The 15,906-nt window shown below is 44.6% G+C and overlaps 2 protein-coding genes across 2 annotated transcripts in view; both read right to left on the reverse strand.

Moving 5' to 3' along the window:
• Window positions 1-220, reverse strand: part of LOC109300181 (retinol dehydrogenase 14-like) — a 7,190-nt gene extending 6,970 nt beyond the window's left edge. The window contains exon 1 of the mRNA XM_019520788.1: window positions 3-220. Within this exon, the coding sequence (XP_019376333.1) occupies window positions 3-220 (218 nt within the window). The remainder of the gene's footprint in view (window positions 1-2) is intronic.
• A 10,870-nt stretch (window positions 221-11,090) lies between these two features.
• Window positions 11,091-15,906, reverse strand: part of LOC109300060 (cytosolic 5'-nucleotidase 1A-like) — a 128,047-nt gene continuing 123,231 nt past the window's right edge. Inside the window, exons 5-7 of the mRNA XM_019520667.1 lie at window positions 15,163-15,285; window positions 14,257-14,441; window positions 11,091-12,027 (exon numbers count right to left, since the gene is read on the reverse strand). Coding sequence (XP_019376212.1) covers window positions 11,665-12,027; window positions 14,257-14,441; window positions 15,163-15,285 — 671 coding nt within the window. The 3' untranslated portion in view covers window positions 11,091-11,664. The remainder of the gene's footprint in view (window positions 12,028-14,256; window positions 14,442-15,162; window positions 15,286-15,906) is intronic.

Genomic DNA, 15,906 nt, shown 5'->3' on the forward strand with positions numbered 1-15,906 from the left:
CGCGGTCGCGGCAGCCCATGATGACCCGCGCGCGGCGCCGCAGCAGCTCGGCCGCTGTGGCCCGGCCCAGCCCGCTGTTGGCGCCCGTGATGATCACCGTCTTGCCCTGCATGTCGCCGTCGCCGTCCCCTGCCGCCGCCGCCGTGCCTCGTAGGTAGCGCCAGGCCAACAGCGCCAGCGCCGCGCCCAGCCCCGCACCCAGCGCAGCTGCTACCGCCATGGCCGCGCGCCGGGAGAGCGCTGCCCGGGCCGACCAGGCGCCCACGCGGGATGCCTCACACCCACGCCCGGTGGCTGAGTGAACGAACTCAGGGGCAGGGTGGTGATCGGCCCGCTTCGGCGCTTTGCATTGTGGGGCTTGTAGTTGCTTGCGTAGGTGTCAGCGCCGGGGCGCTGCGGAGGGGAGGCATACGCTCCCTGAAGTGGGGAGGCAGCTGTGCGCATGCGCTCCCTGCTAAAGGAGGCTAGTGTGTGCATGCCCCCCCGCGGAGGGGAAGCATCTCTGCGCATGCGCGTCCAGGTGAAGGGGGCAGATATGTGCATGCGCCCCCTAAGGAGAGGAGGCAGCTATGCGCGTGCGCACTCTGTTCGTGCTTGGTCTACGTGGTTCATCACTATGTTTAAATCCCAATCTAAGCTACAAATAAATCAATCCCAATCTCAGCTCTCATTGAATTTTTCCGACTTTAGTATCCAACCATTGATGCTCATTGTTCTTTTCTCCTTGTGAGAACTATTCAATACCTAGGATTTTCTCTTGGTGGAAGAACCTGGACCGAGTATGAAACTCACCTCTCAACCAGCTGCAGACTCGAGTTCTTTAAGTCAGCGGTTCCAAAAGTCCAGCAGATTGCGCACCACTAATTTAAAATGATACAACGTTAAGTACCACTGGCAAATTTTTGTTATGTAAAGTAATTATAATAAATCTGTTAATGCATTCCACTGGTGGTGCACATCCAACAGATTGGGAATCACTGCTTTAAGTAACAGGGTTTTGACCCTTGAATCATTTCTCTGGTTCTTTTCTGCAGCCTCTTTAGTCTTTCCTGATTGTTTTAAAACACAGACCAGACATACAAGCAGAAAGCAGTATTCATTTCACTGTCATGCTCACAATGGATATGGAAGTAAAATTGTACCTCTGTGTCCAAGGATCACCTTAGGTCCTCTTTGCCACAACATTGGACTACTGCTAGTATTGAGTTCCTTGTCCGTGTGTGTGTGTGTGTGCTAGCATTGAGTTCCTTTATTATACTCAAGGCTTTCCAGGATTCAGTCCTAATGGTCCCGCAGGCACACATCCTCAACATTGCCTCACTAGTTGAGCTCTAGGATGCTCCCTGCTTGTTTCAGATCCTCTACTAAAGTGCCAAACTCCTTGCATGCATGGCACAGAGAATCTAGGTGCCTAGTACAGGGTTCTTGGTTCCACTTTGGGCCCACATAACTAAAAATTAGGCTTTGGAACACAGTTTTGTGGTGCTGATTAGCTTGTTTTGGATTGAGCCTTTAAACTGTATGAATTACATAATGTAGCAATACCTTTAATAGAAAGTGGCCAAGACCTCCGTTTGACATCTCATCTGAAAATGGGCTTCTCAACCAGCATGCCAGTACGGTGGTTTAATAAAAAAACAGAAGAATTTTGCCTAAAGATCATTTCAAGGTTCTTTCCTCAAAGTATAACTATTTTTCTCATAGGCTTTCTATCAACGTGTTAAACAAGCCTATGTGGCAGATCTGACCGAGAAGTTTTGACCACAAACCCTTGATTGATAACAAAGAAAATACATTCTTCCTTTACACAGATCAAAGCTATGGCATTGATTGATTCTTTTTATGACACATCGGAAACTTGAATGCATTTGTAAAAAAATTTATTAAGGACCAGTTCTGAGTCAAGTTATCATGTAGAATTCATACAAAAAAGATCGCAAATACACATATGAATGTGGATTCTGATATTTATAAGCCACTCTTAAACAGTGAAAGCTTCAAACAGGGTTTTCTTTCTTATCCACAGGTAGCGTTCATGTTCTTTGCTTTAGGTTTCTTCATAAATCCTGTTGCCCAATCTAAAGACAAAGCATGAAAATTAATATTATGAAAAGAAAAATGGGAGAGATTATACCATTGGGTGAATTTATGATGGCCACTAGATCAACACCGATGTAAAGAAAATTGGCTGTATCAGAAATTGGCCTGATGTGGCTGATAATTTGGCCGATAAATGCCCATGCATGCATGCAGCCTCAGCACAGCACATAGGTGGTGAGGAGCATAGCCTGGCAGCGTGGAGAGCTGGGTGCAGCTGGTAAGTCTGTTGTGGTGGAAGGGGAGAGGGGAGGGAAGGGGGGGTTGATCAACACCACCCATGGTGAGGGAGGGAGTGGGGCTGGGGCTGTCCAGTCGGGGCAGGGTGAGGAGAGAGAAAGGGGCTCCCGTTGCTGTGTGCACGCCCAGAGGATACTGGGGGGGTGGGGCGTGTGCCCCCGGATCTGCATGGGGTGGGGTGGGCTGCAGCTGCAGGCTGGGGCTTGGGCTGCACCGGGCTCTTCCTGGCATGTGGGGGGCCAGGGTTGGGCCGGGGCTGAGCGCAGGGTGGCCAGCAGCAGCACTGGGGGGAGGGGGCCTATGGGGGGACTATGGCAAATTTTGGGGTGGCTGCAGCCCCCCACCTGTAGCTCCCAACCAGCACCGCTGCTTCCCACCCTGAGTGCAGCCTGGTACAGCCCCCACTGGGATGAGCTTGGTGCAGCTCCGACCCCAGCCCACAGCTGTAGCCCGCCCATGCCTCATGCAGATCCAGGGGATATACGTCCCCCTGTGCCCTCCTCAGGTGTGCGCAGCAGCAGGAGCCACCCCCGCTCCTCGTGCCCCCCGGACAAGCCGTGGCTCTGTCCCCTGCCCTGCCCTAGCTGGGCAGTGCTTGCCCCAGCCGTAGTCCCACTTCTCCCTCACCACAGGGGTTTTGATCTGCCCCCACCACACCTCTTCCCTCCCATCTCCCTTTCCACCACAACAGATTTACCAGCTGCACTCAGCTTTTCAAGCTGCCAGGCTGGTATCGGAAATCAGATCGGTATCAGCCAATATGCCTCCTTAAAAATCAGCCATCAGTATCGGCCCCCAAAATCTTTATCAGTGCACCCCTAATGGCTGCAAACCTCAAAATCAGTGTTGTTGAAGCATCTCTCCAAATACTTAATGTTGGATGACTTTTAATTATCTACTCAAAAACAGAATAAACTTTGTCCAGAAAGCTATTCAAAGCCTTCAGATCCTTCCAAACATGAAAGAATTTAACATACATAGAGAAAACTCCATCCCACTGAGTAAGATTTCAGAAGGGGATACATTGCAGTTACAATTGATTAAATCCACTGTTGATGATTTAATTTAATAACTGCATGATATGGGACCTGCTCTTTTATGCTTATGTTACTATCATCCTTAATTCTTAAGTTACCAAGTCCATCACATTTCTCAAGAGATAAAGAGATCATAGGATTTTGTTCTGTACTAGCTTCATCATGATTGTACGTGATAGAAGTCAATGGGCAAAACTTTATTCTTGAAAATTGACTCATTAATTGCCTAAGGATCTAGCAGAGATGTAATTGGTGAAGTCATGACCAATCCCTTCATATCTTCCTTTAAACTATTCCATTCTATTTCCACAGTTAAATTACTTGCAGCCAAAACTAATCTCTTTGGATATCCAACTTGAAAATCTTTAAAGGGTCAGATTTTAGAAAGTGCTAAATATTCACTCACTGTAAAAACAAAAGCTATTTTAGAGGTCTCAAGATAGGTATCCAAAGTCACCAAACAATTTTAAAAATCTTAGTCCAGGAAAGAACAAATTTATCCATCAATTTATAACAGTAACATGACAGACAGAAAAATCAGATAAGAAAGGCTGAGCCTAGTCAGTTAGCATCACAACGCATACTAAATTCTTACAACAAGGACATTACAGTGGTAGCCTAAATGACAGGAAAAAGCCCAAAACAATACCATCTTATAATTATACCAACTCATATCTGAGGATTTTAGAGTGTTTTACCAGCACCCTATATCTCATAACCCCCAGGGTACAGAAGACAGCTGCTAAACCTACATATTACAGCTAACCACTGGTAAACTTAAGCCTATGGGGTGCCAATAGGCTTCAAATCCAACTGGTGTCTTCAGCAAGGGTCAGTGGCACCCTACAATTCACCAAACACAATTCATAGCAAACATCTTGTACAGACACTCAAAACATTATCAAAGATAGCAAACGATGAAAGAATACCAGACAAGCCTGCTGGACAACAGAGATAAGGATGCTAAAATATTCCGAACCACCTATTTTTCTTTAACAAGGAAAAAAGATGGAAATAACTCAAATGTCTTCTTCCTCACTCACAGATGAAAACAAAAAATGCATCCTCATGCCAAAAGACAAGGATCTTTTTGCAACTGTGATGAAATCATCCACAAAGCTAACTGCACTTTATCATACATCACCAGATACGTGACAAATAGATCCAGGGAGGTGATACTTCCCCTCTATGCTGCATTTGTCAGACCACGGTAGGAGTACTGTGTCTAGTTTTGGGCGCTGTACTTCAGGAAGGATGTTGATAGGCTCAAGAGGATCCAGAGAAGGGCCACTCGTATGGTAAGGGCTTACAGGACAAGCCGTATGAGGAGAGACTGAGAGACATGGACCTCTTCAGCCTCCACAAGAGAAGACTGAGGGGTATCTTGTGGCTGCCTACAAATTCATTAGAGGGACACAGCAAGGGCTTGGAGATGCTCTGTTGGGGTAACAAGGAACAACGGTCACAAACTGACAGGGAGCAGATTTAGGCTAGATATCAGGAAAAACTTCTTCATGGTGAGGGTGGCCAAAATTTGGAATGGGCTTCCAAGGGAGGTGGTGCTCTCCCCTGCCTTGAGGGTCTTTAAGAGAAGGCTGGATAGGCATCTGGCTGGGGTCACCTGACCCCAGCGCTCTTTCCGGCCTAGGCAGGGGTCGGTCTCAATGATCTGGTGAGGTCCCTTCTGACCCTAGCATCTATGAATCTGTAAACTATCTCAATACATCTCATCACCATAGTATTTGAGTGCCTCTCAAGAACTTCAGAATAAAGTAGGAATAGTTGAAGTAATAATCCAATTCTCTACTTTTTTAGACTGTCAGAGGGAAGGTGTGGGTGTGTTCATGTGCATGCATATTTGAGAGTTATGGATAAGCATTTTGCATTTCATTCCAAGATCCACTCTAGTGCAGAATAGATGCTTGCCTAGAACAGTGGTGCTCAACCTTTTGCACCAGAGAGGCAGGGCTGGGTCCCTCCACAGGCTGGAACTGGCTAACGGTCCCAATCCAGTGCCCAGATGGGGACTGCAGGGCCCCATCCAGCTGCACAGAGTGGGAAGGGAGGCAGCCTGGACCCAATCCAGCCACATGAGGGGAGGACGCCTGGCCCAGCCCCAAACCGTTGGTGGGCAGAGGGAGCATGGCCAAACCCAAATCCAGCCATGCGGGGAAAGGGGGCTTGGCTTGGCCCCAGGGGTTGGAGGAAGGGGGTGAGGAATGGTTCTGATCCAGCCCAGTAGGGAAAGGGGCATGGCTCAGCCCCAACCTGGCTGGGGTGGAGTGGACGGGGAGTGGCTCCGATCTGCCATGTAGGGCTTAGGATTTTGACAGTGGGGAGGAGAGGCAGTATGAAGTGCCCCTGTTCCCTGCCACCATATTGCCTGACCTGTGGGGATTGCTGTGGGCCAGATTTTAAGGTTCCATAAGCCGCATTTGGCCCGTAAGCCAGGGGTTGGGCACCTCTGGTCTAGAAGACTGCCTAAATGTATCCCCAAACCATAGTCAGAGCACACAAACCAAATTGTATGTTGCATTAACTAGCAAAAAGAGTATAGCCATCCAGAAGCCTAAATTAATTCAAGGACTGACCCTGCACATAAGAATTTGATGCAGCAGATTTGGTACAGGTATTTTATTAAAAACTTTGCCCCATATTATTTCTCCCCTGTGCCACATTACCATATTTGTCACCGTCTCAAAGTGAGAAAGATAGCCTTTTAACAGCAATCATTGTTTTCCAAAATTGAAACTTTCCAGAAGGATTCAGCATATCTAGGTCATTAATGGCTCCCAAGACAGTTGATTTACTACTTAGCTCAATATCCAAACTCAAAGTAACCTGCAATTTTATAACCTGGAATTACAACCATTGCAGTCTGGCAGAAATGAAACTTATTTTTATTTTCAAGTCTCAGGTCTTAAAGGTAGATCATTATAGGCCTTAAATTTTCAAATGATTACACTGATGTTATTGATGTTCTTGAGAATTTACATCTAAATCCCAAAGCAGAGTTTAAAAATATGCTTTAAAGTTACACCACTGCATAGAACTCCAAAATATATATGGTAATTGGCAGTACATAATGGGGACAAATCTGCCTTCCAGTTGCAGAAAGTGTCAAACAAATATTTGGGATATGCACATATTTAATCAGAGAAGTATTTAAAAAACAATCCAAGGTATTTTCATCTATTAAACTGTACACATAGCATTTGCCAACTGATAGCTAGACATCGTAGAGAGCTTAACCAGCATGTTTTACTATTTTTTTAAAAAACTCTCCAATTCCTTATCCTTATTTTTGTCAGCACTCAGTTTGACAGATAGTAAGCCAGATTTTTCAGAAGTATTAAGCACCCTACTTTCCTGTTGAACTCTAATGAATAGTGCACGTTCACCACTCCCTAAAATCAGACAGTGAGAGCACGTCTACACATGACGCTACATCTCTGTAGCAACACACTACAGCGACACAGCATCCGCAGATGTCTACACGTGACCAATCCTGTGTTGCCGTAGCAACACTCTTCCCCGTTATAGAGTGGTGCTACAGCAAAGTGGCTGCTAAAAATAACGGTGTGCTACACATACGGCACAGCACGGGTTGTTACTGCACCATGATTTAGTACTTCTAAAAGGAGTAAATTTGGAAGTACTTTTCAAAGTACTAAATCACAGCGCAGTAACAGCATCAGCTTAGTGACACATGAGATGAGCCTTGGGCGACTCATAAAGGACATATAAGATCAGAGGAACAATCACAAAAAAGCCTAAACTAAAACAAAAATTTAAAGGCTACTTTTCAAACTTTTGGCTCAAAGGTACTATGAGATTTGAACTGGGTCTTTTTCAAATTGCATTTAGAATTATTGTCAGGTGAGCTAAAAGGAATCTCTTTCGACTGGCAGGATGAAATAGGATTTGTGTTAACACTATATCACATAGGGGGTGTTCTTGCATATCTAAAGTTCCCATCATCGCCTGTGTGCCAGTTGAACAAACTGAACGATCAGCCCATGCAACTAAAACATGACTTTCATTGTCAATTTAGTGTCTGAGTGCTATGATGAAGCCAACAAGTTTGGTTATACATTTTCTTTCATACACTTCAATGCTCATGGCTCGTTAAGGGTCAACATCACTAGACACTAAAATCCTGTTATCAATCAACACAAGTATTGCAAGCTTCCTGGCTATGGCCAATATGCTTCATAGAAGCATAGAATCAAAGAAAGTTAGAGTTGGAAGGGACCTCAGGAGATTATCTAGTCCAACCCCCTGCTCAGAGCAGGACCATCCCCAACTAGAACATCCCAGCCAAAGCTTTGTCTAGCCAGGGTTTGGAAACCTCCAAGGATGGAGCTTCCACCATCTCTCTGGGTAACCACTGCAGTGTTTTACTACCCTCCTAGTGAGAAAATTCTTTTGATATCTAACCTAAACTTCCCTTCCTTCAACTTGAGACCATTGCTCCTTGTTCTGTCATCTGCTACCACTGAGAACAGTCTAGCTCCATCCTCTTTTGAACCACGCTTCATGTATTAGATCCCATCTCAGCCTCGTTTTCTCTAGACTAAATAAGCCCAGTTCCCTCAGTCTTTCCTCATAAGTCATGACCCTCCAGTCCCCTCACCATTTTTGTTGCCCTCCGCTGGACTCTCTCCAGTTTGTCCACATCCTTTCCGTAGTGTAGTGGGGGGCCCAAAACTGAACACAGTACTCCAGTTGTGGCCTCACCAGTGCTGAATAGAGGGGAAGTATCATTTCCATTGACCTACTGGCATCACACCTACAAATGTAGCCCAGTATACTGTGAGCTTCCTTTGCTACAAGGGCACACTGCTGGCTCATATTCAGCTTACTGTCTACTGTAACCTCCAGGTCCTTTTCTGCAAAGCTGTTGCCCAGCCAGTCAGCCCCCAGCCTGTACTGGTTCATGGGATTGTGCCATCCTTAGTCTTAGTGAAGGACTTTGCACTTGTCCTTGTTGAACCTCATGAGATTTCTTTTAGCCTAATCCTCTGCTTTGTCTAGGTCACTCTGAATCCTAGCCCTACCCTCCAGCGTATCTACTACTCCCCACTGCTTGGTATCATCTGCAGACTTCCTGAGGGTGTACTCTATGTCATCTTCCAGGTCATTGATGAAGATATTGAACAAAATTGGCCTCGGGACCGACCCCTGGGGCACTCCACTTGATATCAGCTGTCAACTAGACATTGAGGCATTGATTACTACTCTCTGAGCCTGCTGTTCCAGCCAGTTTTCTATCCATCTTAAGGTCCATCTATGCAGCCTATACTTCCATTGCCTGTCTGCAAGAATGATGTGGGAGACCATATCAAAAGCCTTACTAAAATCAAGGTACACCACATCCTCTGGTCTCCCTGCATCCACAGAGACAGTCATCTTATCACAGAAGGCAATCAGGTTGGTAAGGCATGACTTGCCCCTGGTGAATCCATGCCAATTGTTCCTAATCACCTTCTCTTCCAAGTGCTTAGAAATGAATTCCTTGAAGATCTGCTCCATGATTTTTCCAGGGACTGAGGTGAGACTGACTGGTCTGTACTTCCCTGGATCCTCCTTCTTCCCTTTGTTAAACATGGGCACTATGTTTGCCCTTTCCCAATCATCCGGGACTTCTCCTGATAGCCATGAGTTTTCAAAGATTATGGCCAGTGACTCTGCAATCTCATCAGCTAACTCCCTTAGCATCCTCAGGCGCATCCCATCTGGCCCCATGAACTTGTATATATCCAGATTTTCTAAATAGTCCCTAACTTGTTTTTTCACCACTGTTGGCTGTTCGCCTTGTCTCCAAACTGTGCTGCCTGTTCCAGTAGTCTGGGAGCTGACCTTGCCTGTGAAGACAGAGGTGAAAAAGGTATTGAGCCCTTCAGCCTTTTCTGCATTCTCTGTCACAAGGTTGCCTCCCCCACTCAGTAAGGGACCCACATTTTCCCTGATCATCCTCTTGCTACCGACATACAAGTAGAAATCCTTCTTGTTACCCTTCACATCCCTTGCTAGCTGCAACTCCTGACTTCATTCCTGCATGCCCAAGCGGTACTCTTATATTCTTCCCCAGTTATTCAAGTTTCCACTTATAAGCTTCCTTTTTTGTCATTTAGTTTACTAGAGTTCCCTGCTAAGCCAAGCTAGTCTTCTGCCATACTTGCTCATCTTCCCATGCATTGGGATGGTTTGTTTCTGCATTCTCGGTAATGCTTCTTTAAAGTACAGCCATCTCTCCTGGACTCCTCTCCCCTTCTGTCTGGCTGCCCATGAGTTCCATGAGCAAATCGAAGTCTGCTTTTCTGAAGTCCAGGGTCCTTACTCCACTGCTCTCCATCCTTCCTTTCCTCAGGATCCTGAACTTAATCGTCTCATGGTCACTGCTGCCCAAGTTGCTATCCACTACTATATTCCCCACTAATTCATCCCTGCTTGTGGGTAGCAGGTCAAGAAGAGCACAGCCCCTAGTTGGCCTCTCCAGCATTTGCACCAGGAAGTTGTCCCCAACACTCTCCAAAACCTTCCTGCATTGCCCGGGCACTGCTGTATTGCCCTCCCAGATGTCAGGGTGATTGAAATCCCCCATGAGAACCAGGGGCAATGATCAGGAAACTTCCACTAGCTGTTTGAAGAAAGCCTCATCCACCACTTTCTCTTGGTCTGGTGGTCTATAGCAGACATCCATCACAACATCACTCTTCTTGCTTTCCCTTCTCACCTTAACCCAGAGACTCTCAACAGGACTATCTCCAGCTTCATATTGGAGCTCTGAGCAATCATGTGGCTCTCCTACATAAAACGCAACTCCTCCTCCTCTTCTCCCCTGCCTGTCCTTCCTGAACAGTTTGTACCCATCCATGACAGTGCTCTAGTCACGCAAGCTCCCACCATGTCATAGTGCTGTGACTGTGCAACAACTTCCAGTTCTTTCTGCTTGTTTCCCAGGCTCCATGCATTTGTGTACGGGCACCTAAGGTAACTAGTTGATTGCCCTGATTTTTCAGGAAGTATGAGAGCAACTCCCCTGATGTCCCCTCTCCTGCTTGCTCTTTCTCCAGGTTTCCTGCTTCCCCACTTATCTCAAGGCTTCAGTCTCATTCTAGACAGACAGCTGCTTAGGTCTGGTTGGAGTAGAAGGTTCACATTGTAGATCTGTGTAGGTACATATTTACTTTTCCATACCAAATACTTCTTTGGCTCCTTTGCTCAGCTTGTCAGTCATAGCAATATACAGATGGCAGATAGTTCTATCCATCTTTCTTCACATATGATCACACCATTACAACTGTGTAGCCATACTAGGGTGCACCGATACAGATTTTTTGGTCAATACTGATGGCCGATTATTAACCAGCCATATCAGCCGATCTGTTTACCAGTAGGCAGCCTGGCAGCTTGAAGAGCAGCATCTGGCCGATAAGTCTGTGTGGGGGAAGGGACATGGGCGAGATGTGACAGATGTTAATCATGTTACCTGAAAAGCGTTCAGATACTCTGGTGGTGATTTAGGTATAAGATTGGTATGACAGAACAATAGTGCAAATGATTATCAGTTAGCACTGAAACAGCCACCTTCTCCTAAAAACTGAGCTGAGACAATCATGCTAATTTCACATAGGTTATGAAATAGCAGTAAATTCTGAACGATCCTTAATAAGATCCTTCTCCCTAACATATACACAAAAAACGGCAATGTTCTGTAAAACCAGCTTTATTATAGTAGGAAAAAAAGTGTAGAAAAATAAAAGGCTCCTGTAAACGCAAGGTCAAACAAACTAACATTTTCTACTGGAACTACAATCATTCATAGAAATCAAATGCTCATAATGACAAAATCACTAAATACATGTCCAACAAAGCAGCCCTGAAAAAGTAAACATAACTGCATATTAGGTAAACTGAACTTTTGGTCATCTCAAGAATAACCCATTGTTCACTAGGCAGCAAAATTACTTTGATAAATAATCTGTTCATAACCCTTTCAGAGAATGTATACATGCATATCTCTCTCTTTGAACTATAGCTTAAATCACAAAAGCAGCAGAAATCTTTTCCTAATATTGAAAAAGTAGAGTGCTAGCTCCAGATGGGTAAAAAAATCAAGACTGCTTAAGAATATTATTACAATAAAAACATGCTTGTAATAAAAATATTTCCTTTTAAAATTGATATAGCCAGTGAGGTTAAATCTTTAAACATAGTGCTTATAAAATAAAAAGGTACAGTTTTCAGACAGGTATGTATTAGAGACTGGGTAAGTTAAGGAAAGCTACTTTTTAACACTGCCGTCGTTAGGTTTGGATTTGTAGTATTTTTGACCAATACCATAAGGTACGTGCGCTGCTATAGTACCCAGCTGTCGTGCTCCTTCAATGTGAAACATCTGGTCATCAAAGAAAATATGAGGCCGGATCTTCACCAAGACTGGTCCTTTAGGAGCTCCCGCAAGGAAAAGTGCCTCATCAATCTCCAAGCCCCAGCTACGGAGAGTCTTCAGCACTCTGGCTCCAGAACTTGCTGCACTTCTGGCTGTGACAAGGTAGGTCCTTATAGGACAATCTAGTCGTTCATTTTTTGCATAGAATTTCTTTTGGAGCTTCCCCAAGTCTTCCAGAAAACCTTTCAAAGGACCCTAGGAGTAAAACATTAGAAACATGTTTAATATTTGTACAATTGTACAAATATCTTGTTCTCTCTTCCAGGCCCTCTATGCACAGCACTCCTCTCCCAATCCCTAAGGCCACTGCCATTTTGAAATCCCTCTCAAAACATGCCTACAAAAATGAGCAAATGATGGTTAAGTCTGATACCTCACCCAAAAGTATATTTGTATATAATATTTCATGCATATTTCATTGTGTCCCTCTTACTGAGATGTTGCCTGTGATACTGTGTAATCAGTGACACCCTGTTCCTGACTTGGGCCTATAAGCCTGAATGGAACATACATATATAACTATTATTCTTGATTCTGTTCTCATAGAGACATTTGTTTAGGTTTACATATGTTGACATCAATGAAGTTCTTCCAGCTTCAGATTCCTCCTGAAAATGACATCAGGATCAAACCCAGATTTAAAAGAAAGAATGACTGGGGTCAAAATCCTGCAATTCCTGTTGTTTTCAAGGGTGGAGCCTTACTTTGGATATACAACAGTGGAAATAATAGCAGAGATGATCTTTTTAGATTTAAATTGCTGTTAAGATTTGAACTTCTGGACAAGTTTTAGAATTCTCTTGGGCACTCAGCATATTCTAGCATTTTAAATCAAGGCCAACTCCTTATTAATACAGTGTTTCATTGACAGCTGTTACGCGTGACAATGTGAAGTGAAGCCAAGCAAGAAGTGACATTACATGCTAAATCCTCAAGGTTGCTATATATACAGAGGTCAACAAAGGAGCACAAGTGCTGAGAAAAGGTACTAGGTCATGCCTGTAACAGGAAAGGTTTTTGCTACAATGAGTAAGGGCTTTCCATTTAAATTCATGGTAGTCTTTTCACTAACTTGAGTGAGCTTTAGGTCAAGGCCTCTAGATCATAATAAAGAGAAAATATAGCTTTAAGTAACTGTGACAGCCTCAAGTTCTTACTTTTACCATGTTTAATGTGTCCCTTTCCCATTACTGAAGTGGAGAGAGAGCCTGTAAGCAACCAGCTGGCTCCAGGTCCCTGAAAGGACTATGCGAGGTCTTTAAGAAGATGGCTGCTTGCCTTAAGTGCAGACAGCGCAATCAGACCAGTGATTAACAGGTGTGGGGTGGAAGTGGTGGATCAAGTGACATGGAAAGGTGGCTGCAGGCTTCATAAGGCCAGGACCATAACTGTGAAAGCCAGCTGACTCTGACCTGCCAGAGATAAGGAACTGCAGGCTCTGGGAGAGCTGCAAGGAAGGCCAGCAGCACCTGACATTGAAGCTAAGTGATTTTGGTTACAGGTTTATTTGTTATCATGGTGTGACACAGCCTCAGGTTGAAGGGAAAGGATTTTACATTGGAAGCAGTTGTGGCTTAGACCTGTGTTTTTGTTTAAAACTGGAGGCGTGACCTGTGGCTGTATAGGAGAGAAGGGTGCCTAGGGTACCCCAGATCCTGAACCCTTCAAAAAGGGGGCAGACAGCACAAGTATGCCAAGACTGAAAGGGCCATGGCCAGCTAAGAGCCCTGCTAGGCTTGGAACCTGCAAGCAGCATCTGGGGTGGGGAAAACTGCTACCAATCGAGGACTGTAGTATGTGGCAAAACAGACAGTGGCCAAAGGGTCCAAATCCCATGAGGATGTGGCTAGAGCTCGGACCCAGCAGCCTAAAGTTCTGTGACAGTGGACCTTGGTCAGAGAGGCCAGCCACAGCAAAGTGGGCCAAGGCCAGGGGGCTAACAAGGATCTAGGACCTGAAGTGAAATTCCTTGGCCTCTAGAGGCATCCTCCCAATCCAACTGTAACGTTAAGGCATGGCAGGCCAGACAACAGGGTGAGACCCTGAGAGGACAGGGGCGAGAGTAAGGCGGGATCCAGGCAGTCACAAGGGGGTGACTAGGCTGCCCCAGGGCCTGACTTGCTACACATGAAGTTTTAGTACTGTGTTATAACACTACAACATCAGGTCCAGAAGCACCAGCTAAGAATTTAAACTGTCCTTAGTACATTCAGACAACCCTTAAAGAAAAAAAATCGAAGTAAGTATAAGGAAATTAATGTTATAATAAAAAGTACACTGAATTATAAAACACCTCTGAAGAACAAGACCATATACACTTATGAGAAGAAGAATGAGGAAAAAAGAACAAGGTAGCAACAAAATACTTGGTAATAAAAATGCAGAGTTGTTTTGAACACTCATCATGGTTCAAGAAGCAGGTACCTGTGCAAGAGGCTTATTCTCATTCAACTGCTCATGTTCAAAAAATCTGTCCAGTCCTTGCTCTTTGACAATCTTCTCTGACTCATCGGAAAAGAGAACAGCATCCCCATCAAATGCCACCCGCAGCTGGTTATCACAGAAGGGGACATCTTTATTTGCAGAGAACATTGTAGCTGATGCAATGCCTGAAATTACATCGGAGAATTTCAGTTAGTTTCTAGGAAAATGAATGTCAATTACTATTGCTAAATAAGTACTAACAATCAGTTTGTAGGACACAGATATGGAGTGGGTATAGTGCCTGGTCTAATGGGTCTATTCTGCAAATATTTATGCACACAAATCTGTGAACAGCTCCAGTGTTTTCACCAAAATTACTCTCATGCAAGGTTACTTCTATTGTAGGAGTCTGCAGGATTGGGCCCTAAGATGTACTGAAAATATGACATAATAGGAAACCTTGGGAAGAATATTAATTCCAATCTTTGTATTATAATTTTAAACTCTTCTTTCTCCTGTTGGAGCACAAATGGCATTTGGTGTTGGTTAGCTTTTGCAGGCATCACAGAATAAATGAATCTTAAAGGAAATAAGAAGCGTGGCACAGCAGTCTTGGGAGGTCATTCTATGGATAGGGGCAGCATAGAAGAAAATGAGTTGGTGGGAATAAGAGATAAAGGAAGATGACTAGGAGTGAAGCGGGCAAGGAGGGAGACAATAAGATACAAAATGTGAGTGGAAGGATAATCATAAATAAAATCAGTGACAAGCTGGTATCATATGGATAGTAATACATCTATTTTTAATTCAGTGCTACCACCTTCTGTGAAAAGGTATGTGTAATTAATGAATTAATTTTTCATTAGGGCTAGCTGAGAAGTAAACCAGAAAAAAATTGATTCCAACCTGCTTCTATGGCTTCCTGAACTTTTTCAGAGTCAGCAGAAAGATATAAGTTGGTAAGATACGCTTTCAGGTAACCAACAGGGCTTTTTCCACCAGTCATGCAAAAACGTTCAATTGTTAAACCTGAAAATCAAGTAAACAAAACAGACATAAAGGAGACAAATGCATATGGTGACATGATACAACCCTGCTGGATTTTTGTCCTTACACACACACGTACACGGTTACTATATGAACTAACATTTAGGCACTGTAACACAGACACACACACACACGGTTACTATGTGAACTGACTAACATTTGGGGAATGTAAAGAACATTTATGAAAAGCATGTCCCTGCCATGCTATTGTGGCAGTCTCCTACTGAATAAAGGTTCGGATGAACTATTTCTTCTTGCATGCTTTAAAATATAGGATTGGCTGGAAGAAAGATATGAGGTTATGGTCTATTATAGTATGGAAACTCTTATGTTATCATGTTAGACAAAATGAACTTAAAAAGTGTGAGTCATTAGAAAGACAGAGTGGGCCAGACAGAGCTGGCCTAATGGGTGGGCATTGTTGGTAACTGCCCAGGGTGCCATGGTTCGGGGAGACACCATACACATACCCCTGCTCTGCTGCTCATGCCAGGTGGGAGCTGTTGGGACACTTTGGTGGCAACTAATTCTGGGGTGCTGGGCAGCGGGACCTGTCCCCAGCCCCCAGACCATGCCCAGAGCTGACTGGAGCCAGCTAGCGAG

The sequence above is a fragment of the Gavialis gangeticus genome, unplaced genomic scaffold (assembly GCF_001723915.1).
Source record: "Gavialis gangeticus isolate Ggan-Ray unplaced genomic scaffold, GavGan_comp1, whole genome shotgun sequence".
NCBI classification, from domain to species: Eukaryota; Metazoa; Chordata; order Crocodylia; family Gavialidae; genus Gavialis; species Gavialis gangeticus.